The sequence below is a fragment of the Acanthopagrus latus genome, chromosome 2, assembly GCF_904848185.1.
Source record: "Acanthopagrus latus isolate v.2019 chromosome 2, fAcaLat1.1, whole genome shotgun sequence".
Taxonomy (NCBI): Eukaryota; Metazoa; Chordata; class Actinopteri; order Spariformes; family Sparidae; genus Acanthopagrus; species Acanthopagrus latus.
The window spans coordinates 7825317-7843623 of record NC_051040.1 but is presented as its reverse complement, the minus strand read 5'-3'; the positions used below and the strand labels follow the sequence as shown (position 1 = coordinate 7843623).

The 18307-nt window shown below is 43.5% G+C and overlaps 1 protein-coding gene across 16 annotated transcripts in view; it reads right to left on the bottom strand.

Moving 5' to 3' along the window:
- Positions 1–12726: 12726 nt before the first annotated feature.
- robo2 (roundabout, axon guidance receptor, homolog 2 (Drosophila)) overlaps positions 12727–18307 on the bottom strand; it is a 310454-nt gene continuing 304873 nt past the window's right edge. For 15 of the 16 annotated variants that reach the window (XM_037083062.1, XM_037083129.1, XM_037083103.1 and 12 more), the window contains 2 exons: positions 16879–17067; positions 12727–15825 (listed from right to left, as the gene is read on the bottom strand). In XM_037083062.1, coding sequence (XP_036938957.1) covers positions 15824–15825; positions 16879–17067 — 191 coding nt within the window. In that variant the 3' untranslated portion in view covers positions 12727–15823. The remainder of the gene's footprint in view (positions 15826–16878; positions 17068–18307) is intronic. The other variant, XM_037083120.1, reaches the window with a different exon arrangement.

Genomic DNA, 18307 nt, shown 5'->3' with positions numbered 1-18307 from the left:
CAGGCCTTCCGTGTCTCAGAGTCCAGTTATCTCCTTGAGGACACAGAGTCGGAGTAAATTAGTGCAAATATTTTTCTTGGAAAAAGAGGGACAAATCACATGCTAGAGTTTTTTTTTTTTTTTGTCACAAGTTGCGTTTTTCCAATTTGTGTTTGTAATTAGGGTGTGCAGCATCCAGACATCCAGCGGATAATCTGGCCTTTCTGTATTAGACGGGAAGTGGACCGTGAAAGTAATTGGTGAGTGTAGCACAAATTGGATCTAAGCGTGATGCGATTTTTATTCCTCTGAGGCAATATTTGCAGAGCGATTAGAACAATGCTGCTGCTGCTGCACATTTTCAATAGCTTTATCGTCATACATGTAACGTTGATGATCGAATGTTTAACAGGTCTGGTAATCAACCCCGAGGTTTGGAGGTAGCACGCAGAGCCTCCAGTCAACTGGGAAAACCTGCAGTGTACAACCGTGGCTTGGGCGGCTTTAAACTGGGGAATAAATAAATAATGAATATGAAATCCAAATGGTTTTCATCACTCAACTGTTTCAAAACTGTTCCAATTAGGATTCCTATTAGATGCCTCTGAAATAAACTGCCAAATCAACCACAAAAATTATGGATTGCAGAGTTGTTTTCTGAGAACAATAAATCCCACTGAGACGTTTTTATTTTTGTTCCTGTTGGGAGAACTGCGCCGGTTTCGCCTGACGTTGTGTGAGGCACTTACAAATAACATGATTAGAGACAAATTCATTAGCAAGTAACACCACTTGGTAATGAGATCTTGAGCTTGAGCGGGTAACCACTGGAGGTTCAGTAAGCCAGCCAGAATCATACTGGTGTGACCCTGGCATCAAAAGCACAGAGATTGGATGTATCTGCAGTCTGCGGACGCTTCCAGCTGATAAATGGGGTTTTATCACTCCGGCAGAATCCTGGCCAGCGCGCCAGGCTGAATGCTGAACAGGACTATTGTGTGGCTGGGGAGCGAGGACGGACAGGAAGAGGTTTTACTCTGAGGACGAGGTGGTGTGGAGAAACTGATGGTAGGTGTTGCGCCAGTATAAAGACGGATACGAGCTCCTTCATCGATATTAACAAGGCACAAGGGTTTCATGGATGCACTGCAGGTCCAGGATCAACAGGTTACAGGTAACAGGGGATGACAATAATCATCATTATGTGTTCATCGTTGGTTTTTATTTGATGATGTTACATTCAAATCACATTGTCAAATCATTCCTACAGCCCAAGGTGACATCTTAAGCAGCACACCGTCACACCTGAGGAGAAGCAACCAGCAGATCTGTAAATGACTTGAACAACTAATCAATAATCTAAACTGCTGTAAACTGAGGATTAATTGTTATATTGACAAGTGATCTCAGCTCTACCTGAAGTGAGAGCCTGAGAGATACTAGATTCCTAAAGTCGATGGAGATATCAATATTTGCAAAACGAAGGTGTATCAGCCACTGATCCTTCGAATCCGATTATTAAAGTGACCGATGTGGTGATTTTTGGTGTTTCTAAATGAACTAAATTAAACTTATCTTTGGACTTTTTCACTGTGACTCTCAGCTTCACAGCTCGCTCTGAGGGCCGGTCAGTATGTACTATTTCCTCATTTTTCTCCATAGTGGCTGAAACTCGGCTTGGAGATCAAGTGTGTAAAATCTTAGAGGTTATACTGTTCAGTTATTTTAAAAAAACACTCTATAGAGGTGTCGATCGAAGTTAATGGACAGGATGGAAATGTCCTCCTTGCGGTGAGGGACTTAACCATCAACGTCATTGGTTCGCATCTAGCAGAAGCCCTTCTCTGCTTCTCTCACTCTTCTGATATCCTGTCATCTCTCTACTGTTAGCTAGCTGATAAAAGTCTAAAATACCCTCTAAGAATAAATCAACTTTCCATTTCTCTTATCTTGCTCTCAGACATGGAAAAGAAGTTCTTAGAGCTCAGAAATATCTACAATTTGATGAAAACTGGACAAACTTTGCATTCAAAGTATGTTGTGGTCATTGGAGTCTTCATAATCATTTGTCACTGCATTGGGTTAAAATGCCTCTAATCTTCAATCTGCTCTCATTAATATAAATGGGTTCAACAAAGGATCACAAATGGACTTTTGCATGTGCTCAAAACTGGCGACTGGGTCAACTGCTTCTTCCCACACCAGTGTTTTCCACGCTGATGTTTACATCATCAACACTTTGCTGAGATAATCTCTCTGTTTCCAGCCTGCTGGTATAATTGACGGGGTTAAAAACTGGTTGGGTTCCTCTTGAGCAGCCTGTGGCAGTAAACCCCCATCAATTACCTGCTACAGTCTGTTTCATGCTGAACACAGAGGAACGTGTCAACACCCTGAGATACCGCTCTGCACACACATGAAAGCCTGGCCGTCCAAACAGAGGAAAAACTACCTGACAGCATAAATTACTGGGCGGAAAAAGGTGAAGACACTATACATGCATCACGGCTTGTTTGCTGTCAGGGGCGGGAGACGGGGAAACAAAGGAATGCACAGGAGCCGAGCGAAGAGCGGGACGGAAGGAGGAAGCAGGATGTGGAGAATGGGGACATTTAGCTAATGAGGGCTGATGGACAAGAAACTGGCCAATGAGCGAGCAGAGAAATCCTCTCCGGCGACTGTCAGTCACCATGTGAGTAACGCGGTAAACAGGAAGCGAAAAATAGCCCTCAGTCTCGTGCGGTGGCAAGACAAACAACCACCGGCACAATCCAGTGTGCTTATTGTGTAGTTTGTGGAAGAGAGGCCGCGGCGCTGTTTGATGAGGGATATGTCTGGGTGCCTCTGCTATTGTTCAGCACAGTTGAGAATCATTTATCACAATAGGAGCACCTGGTGCTCAGAAAAAGAAAGAAAGAAAAAAAGAAAGCTCTAACAGAGCGGGAGCTGGAACACCACAACCGGAGCGTCTCAGCTAACAAAGAGGGTGAAAATAGCAACATCTTTCTCCGCATCTCTCGCTGTTTCCCTCCACACGTCTCTCTCTTCCCCTCCATCTCAGCCCTTTCCCTCCCTTTACTCTGCAGCTTTTAACGTGCCTCCATCTCCTCATGTTAATTTGCTGCTTCAGTGACACGCATCATTGGGGGAGTCATTTCTAATAACCCCGCCAGCCCCTATACAAGTGCCTTTGAGTCGCGCACAGGCACGTCATTCAAATTATTAAGCATAATGGTGACAATGATGCATTTTCCATAGCCGAGCTTCCATCCTGACACGACTGCGGTTAGCTCAGCACAGCCAGCCAGTCCTCCGACGTTCATCCCCCCCCTTCCTCCAACTCCTCTTCAGAGATGAACCCCATGTCCCCATCTCGTCTTCTAGAGGAAGAGCACGTGCTGAGCTGCTGGGCTGAATCATTTCATTTCCCTGAGCGTTTCGCCACAAGGAAAATCTTTTTATTTCCAAAAGGACCTCGGCATGTCACAGGCTCCCTCAGTGTCGCCGTCTTATCACATGCCACGATGCAGGGCTTCCCATCTGAAAGCCTTTCACATTAAGAGGGTTAGAGGTTCCTCTAGCTTCTTTCCCCTGACCTGAGTCAAAGTGGAGTAATTATTCATTCACACGGGGGCCGTCAGGGATGACATTTTCCTTCAGCTTCTTTGTTGTGGCAGATCCAAGGCGGAGAAGGCTTGTCGGAGTCTCAACATCTGCTGTTTTCTCCCTCAGCCTCGCTCAGCTCGGTGAAACACACCTCGCCAGCACAGGAAAATAGCTGAACAGAGCCACGGGGATTCTCCTCCTCTCATTTATAGACTTTCAGGTGTAAGCAACACATGTGAGGCAGATGGCAGGATGAAAACATTCCCACACAATCATGTTTATTATTATTTCCTTTATGTTCTTTTATTGGAGCAACACGAGCCGAGGTGTGAGCTGGTAGGTCGCTGCAGCGCCTTTACAGTAATGCTCGGAGCGTTGTCAGTGCAACATGACAGAGAAAGAGGGGGTTTTCAGTTCGTGTTTATTTCACAACGTGCCTGCATGGCGCCACGGTGCTCTGGATTAAAAAAGCAGAAAGCAGATGCCTCGGTAATAAAGACAATTAAACCGGCAGCTGCACCATCTGCTATTGTCCGTGACCGAAAGTAATGAGTGGAAAAAGGAGTCGAGGAGGGATTTTGAGAAGGTTGCCACGTGCAGGTAAGTCTTTAGTCTCACGAGGCTCTGCGCATCCACGACAGACAAGACCGGTCAGATGAAGTTTTGCAACTGATGTGCAAGACAGCCATTTTTAAACAATCGAGCAAAGTTAGAATTTAAAGGAACGGTTTGACCAAGAATGAAAACTCTGTCATTATCTACTCACCCCCATGTCGGTAGAAAGTCGCTGAAGGTTCGTAGTCCTGAATTGACGGGGACTTTTGACAGTCAAATAGATTCAAACAGTGTGAAATTCTCCTTCAGCATAATCTTCTCCTCTGTCCCTCCCCCACTCTTCCTCCTCCTTCTCTCCAGCCTCCTGTGTGGCCTTTGCCAGAGGAGATAAGTGGTTCGGCGGCGTGTGTCTCGTGACCTTCGCCCATCTCGGGGTGATAGTGCCTCAAAGAGTGGCGACATTCAGGCCTGGAGGTCAGCTGCTGTGCTCATCACCGGACACATCCCCTCACAGGAACACGCAGCAGTCGAAGTGGCGTCATCAAGAGGAAAGGACCAAGGTTTCCTCTTCATCCGTGTGCAAATGTGCAGTGTTTTAAATGATGCAGCATTAAATGTTAGACAAAAAGCCTTCAGCGAATGGCATGAAAAGCCGTCCATCTATTAAATGCTGTGTGTGCTGGATGTGGATTCATTCAGCTGTTTTATCCTGAAGTTGATCTAGTTTCAGAGGAACAAGTTTTATTGTGTGTCGGTGCCGCTGGAAACAGCCGTCGCCTTGTAGCAATTCAAAAGAAGAGGGCAGATTCTCGGCACGAGTCCTTGGCAAAGCCTTCTCTCTGCACGGCTCTGCACAGTTCACGTGTTGAAGTGCCACAGTTAGAAAAACATGAGCAAGCATCCATAAAAGTTTGGCTAGAAAAATATGTATCTCAGTCTTCATCCTTGTGTGTGTGTGTCTGTGTGTGTGCGTGTGTGTGTGTGTGTGAAAAGGATGGTTTTTGCATATTTCCACTTCACTTCATACAAGACGAGACAAAAGCTGGCCTTGGCAAAGCTGCTTCTTCTTCTCCTCCGGTGTGGTTCTCCAGCAGAAGGCAGAGCGTGGGTTTATTAATGCTTCTTTTTTTGTGGACGAGGATTGAAGGACGCGTAGAGGGACACGTGTGATTTCAGCTCGCAGAGAAAAACATTCCTGGATTTATCTCTTTACGCCACATTTCGAGTGCACAAGAACATTGTGTGTTTCTGGTGATTTTACAGATCATCCAAACAATAGACTGACGATGATCAGAGCAAAACAGAACAGATAACTGATTAGATGTCACCTGTTAAGTTCACCGCAAGCTCATTTTTACTAATCGACTAATCAGTTGGAGTCATATTACAAAAATTCTCTGATTGCAGCTTCTTAAATATAAAGATTTTCTGGTTTCTTTCCTTCTCTCTGGCAATAAACCTAATAGATTTGGATTGTGGACAAAACAAGACATTTCAGGATGTCGTCTTGAGCTTTGATCAACATATTGCACCCTAAAAATATAATCAGTTAACCGAGAAAACAATCAGCAGATTAATTGACAATGTAAACAATAATTAGCTGCAGCTCTGCAGCGCCGTCACCAAGCTACGAGACAAACATTTGAAGGTTCTCTCTTTGTGTCTCCGTGACATTATACCGCATAATTGTTGGACCAGGCCTTTAATTAACGAGAGTCAGACATGGTTTTTGGGTGTCTCCCACTGTGTTCGTTAACACACATCATTAATCAAGGGGGGGGGCTTCCATTACCCAGGTCACTCAGGATCATGCTAAACAATTAAGCTTTGATTAAGAGATTGTTCATCAAGCCATCCCACCAGCAGCCAGTGGCATGTTGAAAGCCCACAGGAGCACGATGCACCTAAAGCTCTGCACTCAGTGTACGACAAGTGTGCTTAAGATTAAAACATCCGGTGGCGACAAACACACAGAAGATTCTGGTCCACGCAGTCAAACTTGTGCATACGATGGATTCTTTTCAGCAGCTTTTACCTTCACCTCGAGCCATCACAACACATGACAGTCAATTACTGTTTCTTTCTGACAGCTCAGTTTTCCTTTCTCTGGAATAAAATCTCTCTGCTTTCATGAACATCTCCGCTGTCAGCCTGTATGAATAGTCGCTTTGAAAAGACTGCAAGGTTGAGATATAACGCCCACACTCATAACACATCCATCATCCATCCATCCATCTATGGAACATGCACAATGATGTAATCTAAAAGACAAAGACAGAAATCACTGCAGAATTACAAACACTTACTACAAAGTTCCCATTGCGTTGATTACTAATTAGTGATTACTAATAACTGGTCAGCTATCAAAGAGGTGTCGCAATCAGCACTCTGCAAGTTTCAAAAGCAAAAGAAAAGAAAAAAAACACAAGTAACAAAGCTCTGAAGAGGCCGAACAGCAGGTTCAAAGTTAATTGATCACATTATTCTGTGAGAACCAGCAGTCTTAAAAGATCATTATAACATACGGTGTGCTCAACAAAACAGTAGACACATCGGTCACAAGCTGATGTGTGATATGATGGACATGACTCACACTCTTCATGTCTTTGTTCTGTGTGTACACAGACTGCATTAGGACACAGTGTTCAGTTGTAGGTCCACCACCACCAAGGTCAGAAGCGAGGGCAGGATTTGAAGCTTCAGTTCAGAACTGAAGAAGCCTCTTGGATGGTGAAAGTCCAGTTGCCTACAATACAGCACCTAGATTTACCGTGACCAGAACCTTCATCAGCAAATAAAGTCCAAGTAAAACCCGAGCTGACATGATGTCCATGTAGGAAGTCTGACTGATTGGCCTTAAAATAATATTGCAGAATTGTCGACTGTAATGTGATACACAATGGTTTGACAGACAAGTCAACAAATGTTAGGACTGGGCTACAAAATCTCAAAGTATCTCAATATCGATAATGAAACAAGGGGATGTAGGGATGGCTTTCTGTCATTTCACAAAATAATAATGTGGATACAATGACTCAGACATCATGTCAGAAAAAGTTGAGAAAACGAAACCAGGAGGACACACATGACACATCACAACTTAACAACTCTACAGCCTCATATTACAATCATGCTAAAATATCAGTATAATGTCCAGTCCTGCTGCCTGTGTGTACATGCAGCAGGTGTGGGTCGGTGTAGGTTTTTGGTCAAACGGGCCTTCATGTGCTAAGGCTCAGTCAGCCCAGGTGGGAGTGGCTGTTAAGCTGTCTGGGGTGAGAACTCAGCTAATGTGTTCAGAAGAAGCAACAAAGTTCAGGGCCAACTTTTGTTTTGGTTTATTAAAGTTTGTACTGCACTGTTTGTTGTGCAGGACGTGGAAGAGTGAAGATTAGTGGAAGCAATTACAGCATCAGAAAATGAATCGGCGATTACTCTGATGATCGATTAATAATGTAGTATTTTTCAGTTGTTAAGCAGAGATGCTTGAGGCGTCTTCATTGTGAGGATTTAGTTGTTTTCTTTGTTTTAAAACACCAGGCCTGACACTGAACAGACCAAAGGATTAATCCGTTCGTCACGAGAAAGAATTTTCCGACTGTAAACGTTAAAATAAGCCAGCGACTGTCCACCTTGTCTTGGCAATCGCACTATTCTCAGCACTGACCAGGGATCATTGAGCAGAGGGATGGTAGTCTTATGAAAAAAAAGCTGCCAGCATGCAACCAGCCGGACCCGTCTGTCTGTCTGTCTGTCTGTCTGTCTGTCTGTCTGTCTGTCTGACTGACTGACTGTCTGTCTGTCTGTCTGTCTGTCTGTCTGTCTGTCTGTCTGTCCTGTGACACGGAGCTCCACATTATGCAAAGTGTTGGTCAATAACGCCACGTTCTCATTCAAACAGCTGGAAAATTATGTGTCCTCCACAGTCATTCATCAAACGTGGAAGCTATGACGGAAACATACAGAGAGATAAAGGCTGAGAGAGAGAGAGAGAGAGGGAGAGAGAGAGAGAGAGAGAGAGAGAGAGAGAGAGAGAGAGAGAGAGAGGGAGGGATGAAATGCTAATTTCTGCTGCTTGTCCCCAGCAGCTGGTCGAGCTGTTTGACATGTGTGATGAATGGTGTTGCATTGGTACTGCTGCCCTCTCACCTCCACTCATTGTCACCAGTCCAGAAACAAAAGAGAGGAGAAGCAGGAGGAGGAGGAGAAAAAAAAAAACCCTGCAGCACGAGCAGTAGATGCTTCCTTTCATCACCACACAGAGATATATGTAGCACACACACACACACACGGCAGCTCCTCTCTCCCAGCGCAAACACACGGCGACAGACATCAAGGCACACACACACACACACACACACCGTGATAACTTGTATCTTACTGCAGTATGTATTTGCTGAGCAAAGCTGATTTCCTTCTGCCTTTTGCTAACCAGCTCCTGCTCTCTCCACAGACCACCTCCACCACCGTCTGATGCAACAACCACACAGCTGCACCTGAGCAGGGGCTTCTGGGAGCGTGCAGACAAACAGGTACATCACCGCAAAAACTGCATACTTGCTGCACATTCTGGCGGAGGTGGGGGAATGAGGAAGAGGTGGATGAGTGCACACTGGTAAACAGTTGGAAATAAAAGATGGGAGCGGAGCGGGAAAGTTGCTTTGTTGGCAAGGAGCGGGAGCAGTCATTACTCGTCCTGCCCCCCAGGCACAGGCAGAGGAAGAGGTGTGAAATGGGAGCAGCTCCTGCCTGGTCTGCGCCGATGGGTTTGTTTAAAGGGTCAGGATAGATCGCTGAACCTTTTCTATAAATATGAATGCAAAAAACCTCCCGAGCATGCCGAAGGAATATCAGGGAAATGAGTTATTGTTTCACTCGTGTGCGGTTGGTTTAAATTTTACGCTTTAATGGTCCTAACAAAAAAAAGGTTCCACATTCTGAGTTTTGCATGAATGTGGTTTCCAGCAGGAATTCCTCCATAATTGGGTTGAAAGAGATTCAGAGGAACAACTCTTAACAGCTATTGTTCTTCAAGAGAAACACAGTTTCTTGACAATATGAATAATTTAGAAACAGGGCTTTAACATGTGGACATGTGCATAGATCACCACTGTGCAACAATCTATCCAAATTAAATTAAAGGAAAGGTTCACTCAAAAATGAAGGTTGTGTCATTGTCTCCTCGCCACGATGTCACTGGAGAGTCGGGTGAAGTCTCGTAGTCCACAAAACATTTCTGGAACTTCACAGCAAATCAGCGTCGGAGCATTCTGCTGAACAACTCGAGTAGATTAGGACTTATTTTAGAATGTTGAAAAAAAGGAACAACATAATGGTTGCAGGTCGCCCTGCATAATCCAAGTGTCCAAAAGCCCCTGGACACCATATTGATTTAAAAATATATGTTTTATACCTTCAAACAGTCAAGCTCTTGCAGGCTAATGGTTTTGGCTTGCCGGCTACGGCGAAGATTTCAACTCAAATAAAATGTTCAAATCTGGGTTTCAAGAGACTTGAAGAGAAAGGTTGTTTTTTTGTATTAAAGGAGCACTGTGTAGTGCAGAAGTATTTTTAATTTCCAAAACTGAACAAACAAATTGTTCTCAAAGGAAAATAACACAAATTAACACAATTTACCTCTAAGGTCAATTTGTTTAATCAGTCATGAAAACAAAGAGACAATAATAAAAACACAAAAAAACATCTTTCTCTTCTGATTAAGATTTCCTCCCCCCAAATTACTAGACTTTACCCAACTTTCCATCCACATGGGGGTGAGCAGATGATGACTCAGGTTTTAGTTTTGGGTGAACTTTTCCTTTAAACCTGACACTAAATTAAACAAAACAAGCTGGTTAGCACAGATGAACAGCAAGCTATTTAAGAAAAAAACCCAAAAAACTCTTAGTTCAAATGCTCTTACAGATTAACAAACAACACACACATACACACATTCTTCAATGTCACCAAATTAGAATAAACCTGTTGTTCAGATGGAGGAGGACGAGAGCCAAGAGCCGGAGGGAGGATGTGGTTTTAATACGAGAGCCAACAAACAGAAAGATTCATAATGAACTGACTGAGAAGGCTGAACTGTGCTTAACTGGTCACCTCAACGCACATCATTATTCATTAGTGCCAGCCGGCTCTCTTGTTTAATAGATTTAAAATGAAGGGCTAACCTTTAAAATCTCGAGCCCTCGTCGTGGTGAGAAATGACACCAACTCGATGCCACCAGAGAAGAAATCACACATCAAGTTTCACAGGTTCTGATGGTGTTGTGAGTCAAATGTCAAAATCTAGGACTTCAAAAAACAGACGTTTTCAAAATAAGCTATGATCATAATTCTGTCATTCCACCTCATACTGTAAACAGCTGAGGGCAGCCGACACAGAGACTCTGTTAAAAGAATCATATAGCTTCATATTCCACTCTGAGACCGACTGCAGGAGACCGAGCAGATCTACTCCTCCTGCAGGAGCACCACACAGCAGACTGAACATAGCTGTCACCATCTCATGTGATTTGATTTATAAACACAATTGATTATGGGTGATACTATATTCATATTAAGTCCATATCTGTAGTTATCAGAGGCCCTCAGCAGACGTCTGCCTTGTCGAATGGTGAAGTCTGCACCTGGACGCTCTAGCGCTCGAACGCTCTGTGAATTTTCCCCAAATTGCGCCCAGGGAAAAAAAAACAAAAAACAAAAACGCAATGTCCGTTTTCCTGTGTACATTTTGACCAGAGCGATAACAACCTGTCAACAAATTATAACAAAACAATGTACAGAAAAACGGAGCTCTGTCCTCCTCTCTGATCAGAAGAGGGATCTTGAATTCACCCGCTGTACAGAGCTGAAGAGAGGTTCTTTCTTCTATCAAACAGATCTGGTCTCACACCAGTTACATAAAGCTGCTGCACAGATCAGACAGGAGGACGCGTCGCCTCGAGGCCCTTTAGGTAGCACCATGTGGTCCGTCAGCCTCTTGATGGTGACTGACGCTGGTGCAACAGAACAAATGATTCTCTTAAAACTTTCCAAATGAAAACATGGGAATTCTTCTTTTTAGGACTTCTGAATTTTGCTTGAAGGTTTCTTTTCCTTCTCTAGATTTTCCGATTTTTCTTTTTTATTTCACTCTCGACTGCACAGTGTGGTTTGGCGCACAAGCACAAAACAAAAAAAGAAATCATAGCACAATGGTTAACAACCAGAAGAGAGCCCCAGCACGAGCCAAGTTATTTAAAGAGAGGAAGCAAACTCAGTCAGAGATGCACCTAGCTTACACACTGTCTGTGGTTTATCAGTCTGCTGTGTCTGTCTGTCTCTCACTTGCTGAGGAGGTGTAACAGTACTGCAGACTACACGCTGCACAGTGCCAGAAACAGGTTGTGAACACCAAATTAAGTGTGAAAATGTGTTCAAATTTGGGAGCAATACAGGAGAATTGTGACTCGGGGAGGTAACCAGGGGAGGGTGATTAAACCGCGAGTCTCCCGGAATGGCTGGCAAGTATTCACGTGGGATCCAGACTCCACACCGGAGCTGGCCTCCATCGTGTCACATGAAGCAACAGCTCCTGTGCAATGAATTTCTACGCAGTTCTCTCACTTCTTTGTCCAACACGAAAACAGACCTCGTGAGACACCCAGTTGATAAAAACATTTCAAGGAGCTGAAATGGCTCCTGCTGTAGAGCGTCTATCACCAGGTCCAGATCCAACAGTCGAACAACTCGCCAGTGAGGTGGAGGTCACCGCGACTCTCCGCCAATCTCCCATTAGGCCCGTTTAGAGTGGATGATTTCAGGGGCTGTGCAGCCAGCGAGGATCCATCAGCTCAGATCATGCTTCCAAAACGACGGGGTTCAGGTACCAAATCGCAGACTGAAACAAACCCGACAGACAAGCTCAACAGCAGACGAGCCACTGCTTGCTTGGAAATCAAAGAATCGCAGCAGCTCATGCATGTCTGGTTCACATGAAGTATGGACAGACTATAAGTGCTTGATGGAGAGACAAAGAACGTGCAGACACTTGTTAAGTTATATTTGCACGTAATGCTGATACAGAAGCCGCTGTTAAGTTTTCATGGATCCGGTTTTGCATCATTTATTTTGGAGAGAGCTTGAAAGCAAAGCAGCCTGTCTCAGTGATTTAGGAGATTTGGATTTTGTGTTTGAAGCCGCTCCTCTCGAAGGATCAAGGTAGGGATTGGTTTGACAGAAAAAGCACAGCTGAGTCAGGAGCTCCTCCACAAACACACACAGGAGGCTGCACGTACACACACACACACACACACACACACACACACACACACACACACATAAAGTGTTGTTGCTGAGTCAAACTCTATGAAGATATCAGAGAGGGTCACATTTTGGAGAAACAGGCAAATTTTTGTTCTTCATTTCGAAGCAGCTGAAGTATTAGGAGACAAAACATGAAGCCCTGTGCATCAGTCTTTTCTATCAAAGACAAACTTCAGGCATTTTTCATTTTTCAAAAATATTTTATTTGATATTGATCCAGGTAAAAGCAAATAAAAGAACATGGATTTATCTTACAGGACATGGGAATGAGACTGTAAAAGTTTATTTTCTTGATCCACTCTCTTCTCGGACAAGGACATGCAAGTGAATACAGAAGGTGTTTTACAGAAAATCAAAAGGAAAAGCAGAATGTTAAGTTACTGTAGAAATGGCATTGGATCTGTGGGCGTCACCTCGCCCCCACCCCACCCCTCCCGTACTGTACAGAAAGACTTCACCCGACAACTTTCTCTTTTTGTCATTTTTAATCCTCTTTTATAGCAAAAAGGCAACACACAGATAGGCTACAAAGAATCAACAATATTGAGAAAATGAACAAAAGAGAGGGGAAAGCCAAAGTACTTTCATCCTTCCGAAAAGACGTTTTCTCTATTGTCTTGACAAGCAAATTGTGAGCGTTTCTTGCTCCTTGTGTTAAAAAAAAAAAAAAAAAGGTTTTGAGTTTCTTTAGTTTTTCGACATGAGAGGAGCAGTGCGGTGAACATGCAGGACAAAGAGTGACTCAGACGGCTGCTGACCCCCGACCCCTCCACCGTGCTGTGAGCCTGTCACCTCCTCACGGCCTCGCTGCTCGCCTCCGACAGCAAACTTTACAAGGAACAAAAAACACGTTTTATATTCCACAGATCTTTATGCATATTTCACAATATACTTTTTATTAGCATTTTAATAAATACAAAACGACACTGTGATTTTTTTTTTTTTAAAAGAAAACAATGAGTATTAAAGAGACACGAGAACGCATTAGACATTAGAAATATCAATCTTAATTTTGGTATGTTCTTTTACTGACATCTTGTCTTAAGGTGGATGAACCAGCACATTTTTTTTTCTTTTCTTTTTTTTTTTTTTTTACTCAGAATCAAAAAAGTTCCACAGCAGAAAAAGAAAAAGAGGGGACGACAGAATCGGACATGAGAGGGATATTTTTGTCAATGAAAATGGAATGGCATAATCAAGTGGAGATGCGTATGGATATATACACATATATACACATACATAAACACCACCAGAATGTAAAATAACCTGAGATACTCTTTGCACCTCATTTCCAGAACACTGGCCACTGGGTGGATGATAGAAAATGACGATGGCATGACGACAACAGTACAACAGCATCTGATGGCCTTTTTAAGTTTCCACCCCCCCTTTTTTATCAACATTAGCAGTACAAAAAAAGACAAAACAAACAGTCATTGAACCACAAAAATCCTGAACATTAATATTGAAAACATTGTTGTAAGCAGCGTTTTAGAGTCCATAAAAGGCATACAAAGAAACAAGCTTTTCATTAAAAAAAACAACTAACAAAACAAAACAGGACAACCAATAAAAACCTTGTCTGAAAAGACAAGAAATTAAAAATCGAGATTCAGAGGCTGAGAAGTCGAAAGCTGCGGATGACAAGTGTGTTTTGTGGCGGTCAGGCAGATAGAAAGTGTTCTGCTCCACACTGTGGCTGTAGACATGGAGGCAGTGGGACCTGCTAGTTAATATACAAGGCCTCTCTCCAGTATCACTCCCAAACAGTGACTCAGAGCTACATTGTAAATCATACACACACTCTATTTCTTTCTCAAGACTGTGCTGATCATAGTGTGTTGGTAACTGAGGCACCGACCTTTAGAGCAACAACTGCTTCAGCGGATGACCTAATTCTAGCAGCTGGACCGAGCGGGCCAATGTGTTCTTGGATGATACTGTATACAGGTAATAATAACAAACATAAACAGTAAGTGCTCTAAAGAAGCAAACAATATCAAACTGGATGGAAGTAAAGACATAAAATCTAAAACGTTAACGATGTAAACAAATTATGTCGCTCGGCGGATATTTAAGGTAGGTATGGGAGTGATCAACAGATCCTCCTTTGTTTGTGATGTGTGTGTTTACCTATTAAGGCAATAGAGGGATCATAAATCTGCCTCTGTAAGTGCTCCGACTGAACTACAGCATGCGGACAGATTTTAACAACCCCCCCCCCCCAAACCTCCCTCCCCTTTCTGACTGTTTTACGGTTAGTGTGCTATTATACTGAACGAGGAGCGTAAACTCAGTGTAGTAAAATTATTTAGGCAGTAAATTATATGAAAAAAAACTTTACTTGAAATGCTTGGAGACCCTGGTATAAATATAAAAAATAAAGTAAACACCCCCTCGGTCTGTTTGTGAAAGCGGAAACAATGCCTGGAGTTGCCGAAAAAAACACCGAGCACTGAAATGTTTATTATATCCAACTTTTGTTTTAGGGCAGTTAATTAGGAATTGAATAATCAACTACAGTAATACAGTATCCTCCGTGTCTTCCAGCCTCATATATGCCCTTCGGACCCTCGGGAACCTTGTGTGTCTGCCACCCCAATTAGTCTCAACTATAGAAACGGGTGCCTTATTTGTTGCTGTCTGTGAGCAAAGCCTTACTCTTTAATATCTCTCTGTACACTAGTATATAATTTTCTTCTCTTTACTTTACAGTACAGAAACTCCTCTTCACATATTCTTCCGGTTCTTCATGTCAGCAGGAGCTATGTTTTTTGTGCTTATCACCAAAAGTTGCAGTGCAAAAACAATAATTAATAACAATGATAATAATTAAATGGTAACTATTAACAAACAATGGATTATAAAACAATTATTTTATGGCACAACAGCCACTCAATTCACATATAATACAAATAACCAGATAAAACCGACTGTTCCTGTATATGGAAATAAAAAGCTCGAACTGAATTAGGCTTGCATAGCAATGCAACAACAAGTCAAAGAATATATTTACAGGAAACAAAATTCCCCTCTCCCCCCCCCAAAGGACAGTTACCAGAAAATTTGTTCTCATATAGATGTTTTCATTTTTTTTTACTTGCCTTTTTCTAACAAAAAAGAAAATTACAGTAAGGTAGGAGGTGGAAAATATTTTCTCGAGGACAAAAAACATAGTGAGATGTACAGTATGTCTGTGTCTATACATCACATTTACAGTTCTGTGACACCGCTCTCCTCCGTAGTGCACGCCTCCGCTCTGAGAACACAGATAAGGACAAAGTTCGTTGCCCCGGCTTGGAGGGGCGTCATTTTCTCTCGAGGACAGACCGGGTTTACTCCAGTTCACATCCCAGGCAGATCACTCTGTGGAGAGCAAGAAATCAAAGTGTCAAAATTGAAGTTTACTTAAAGAAATACTTTAACATTAGCTCAGCTCAGCATAAACGATCTTGTTGGTCAGTGAAGTTGATACATTTAACTCCAGTTTACATTATCTCTCTACATGCTAAAAGCCACTGGAAGGGAAAATTTACTGGATGAACTGAACAAAGATACAGATTCAGGCACCTTTAATGCAGAGAAATTGCTAAACTGCCATGAAGAAGAGCCTGCTGTCATAATGCTGGCAAAATGCTTTGCGTTTTTACATTGAACCCAACAATGATGGCATAATGCCTCCCGTGTATGTGATTTTAAATCGCGTACTGGCATTCTGCAAGCAAAAGAGCTGTGACATGTAACACAACAGACTGTCTGACAGCGTGTGTCCTGTTCTGCCGCCTCACCCTTTTTACACAGACATCTCTTTGGTTCTTTGTTTCCGTGTGTGAATCATTTATACAGAATGTGTTGAGGAATAGTGGAGCAACATTCATGTGTAAAACAGGGAAAACAGCTCACTGTCTCACAAGTCTGCATAACATCTCGAAGGCTCACTAATTAACAGGTTCGGCTGTGGTTTTATGGGGAACTCTGCGCTGTAATCAACAGCCAGGTGCAGTCTCTCAGAGTCGTGGAGCTGTGAGGCAACCAGTGCTGTGCAAAGGTACTGAGTGATGGATAAACTGCTGTTTTTCGCCAAGAAGTGGTTTGTCATCAGGAGACCTGTACGAGTAGAAAGCCTCTTTTTCTTCTACTATACGTGCAGTATCAAACACTGCGGTAAATAAACACCAACAGTTAATGATAATGACTCAGAGCTCACATGGTCCGTAACGACTCTCTAAGGTCACACAGGGTTTAAAAGCCTGCAACTCCCCTCCAGTTAGTTAGAACTGAAGAAAACTCTTGGATGAGAGGTGAAGGCTCTTCATGAAACTGAAAAAAGTCCAGTTGCCTACGATACAGCAAGATTTTCTAGATTTTCCATGAACTGGATGACTGAGAGCCTTCATCAACAAACAGTTAATGACTCACATAACTCTCCCGAGTATTGTCCATTGGTCCCCAGGAATTCAGCGTGCTCTGAGGTGGTCCACTGTTGTGGCTGTCGGGGACCCTCAGTCTTGCGTGGCCCTGTTGAGCCCTTGGAGGAGGCGGTGCCAGATGAGCTGTGGCCACCAGGGGAGGGGAACGATGGTTTATTGTATGGCAGGCACCCTTCCTCTGAGAACACAAAGAGAGGTCGAAAGACGTCCTTTAAGTTTGCGGACATAACGCACGACTTTAATTGTTGCAGTGAAACACGTCCAACATCTGATGCATGGAAACAAAGAGCACTTTGCAACATCCCCCTCCTCATGACATCTGCAGAGTGGCAGTGCCAACAGGCGATGCCAGGGCGTGCCACAGAGAGGACTCTCAGCCTCACACATGGCCTACCATCTACCAACCTTATGAGGGGGTAAATACAATAACAGAGGGACCACTGGCTGCTGTGGCACCCCCTGCTGCAGGGCAGCATAACATTGACCCTCAGCAGTCTCCGTCATTGCGTGAAATCTCATCAAACTGCTCCCCACCGCTCGGCTAATGACTGTAATAGAGCCTGCCCCGACCTCGGTGGATTCTACTGTGAATCAGTCAGCACTCTGACACATATGGGAATTCACCTTTGGGGTTTTTTTGTAAAGATGCTGATTGTGGCACCTGTCTTTGTCTCACAGTCTCAGATTAACTGTCTGAGATAGTCCTGGCACAAAGAGGGCAGGGCGCACAGCATGGAGATCTCTAATGGCCACAGACACACACGCAGGCACGCACACATACACATGAGCGCTGACGCACACAGATGGGGTGTAGAGTGGCTGCTGTTTGTGTGAGAAGAGAAAGCTGAAGCGATTAGAGTGCATTTCAGCTGCTCGGGCCTCCTGCCTCACTTGGAGCGGAGCAGGCCCATATTGGCAACAGTTACAGGGGCACTGAGGAAGCTGAGGGAGGGCTGAGGGGGGCATTCTGGAAACCAGAGCAAGTGGCAGACAGTGCAATCTGTTCATGGGAGCCCAGTCTCGACGCAGCATGGAGGCTAACTTCAACACCAGAACTTTGAGGAAAAAACCCAATTGCCAAGCCACAGCAGGAGCTCCTGGGTGCTCGTTGTTTTCTTGCTATAATCGATGAATTATCTCTTTATTTACACTTTAGTCATTAACCGGAACGTTTCCACTTGTTTAGAGTGTTTCATGTCCTTTGCAATTAATGTTTTAAAAGAAGCAAAATAAGAGAGCATTTTGTTTGGATGGCAACTCTTTTAAATACACACATAACAGCCCTTCATTTTTCAGAAATAAGCAGGTTGCTACTACTCAAAAAGATATGTGATTTGTTTCCCTGAACTTTTTGTTAACGTGCTGGCAGCCTGACTCTAGTGGCGGAGATCTCAGTCGTCAGTCTGTGATCTTTCAGT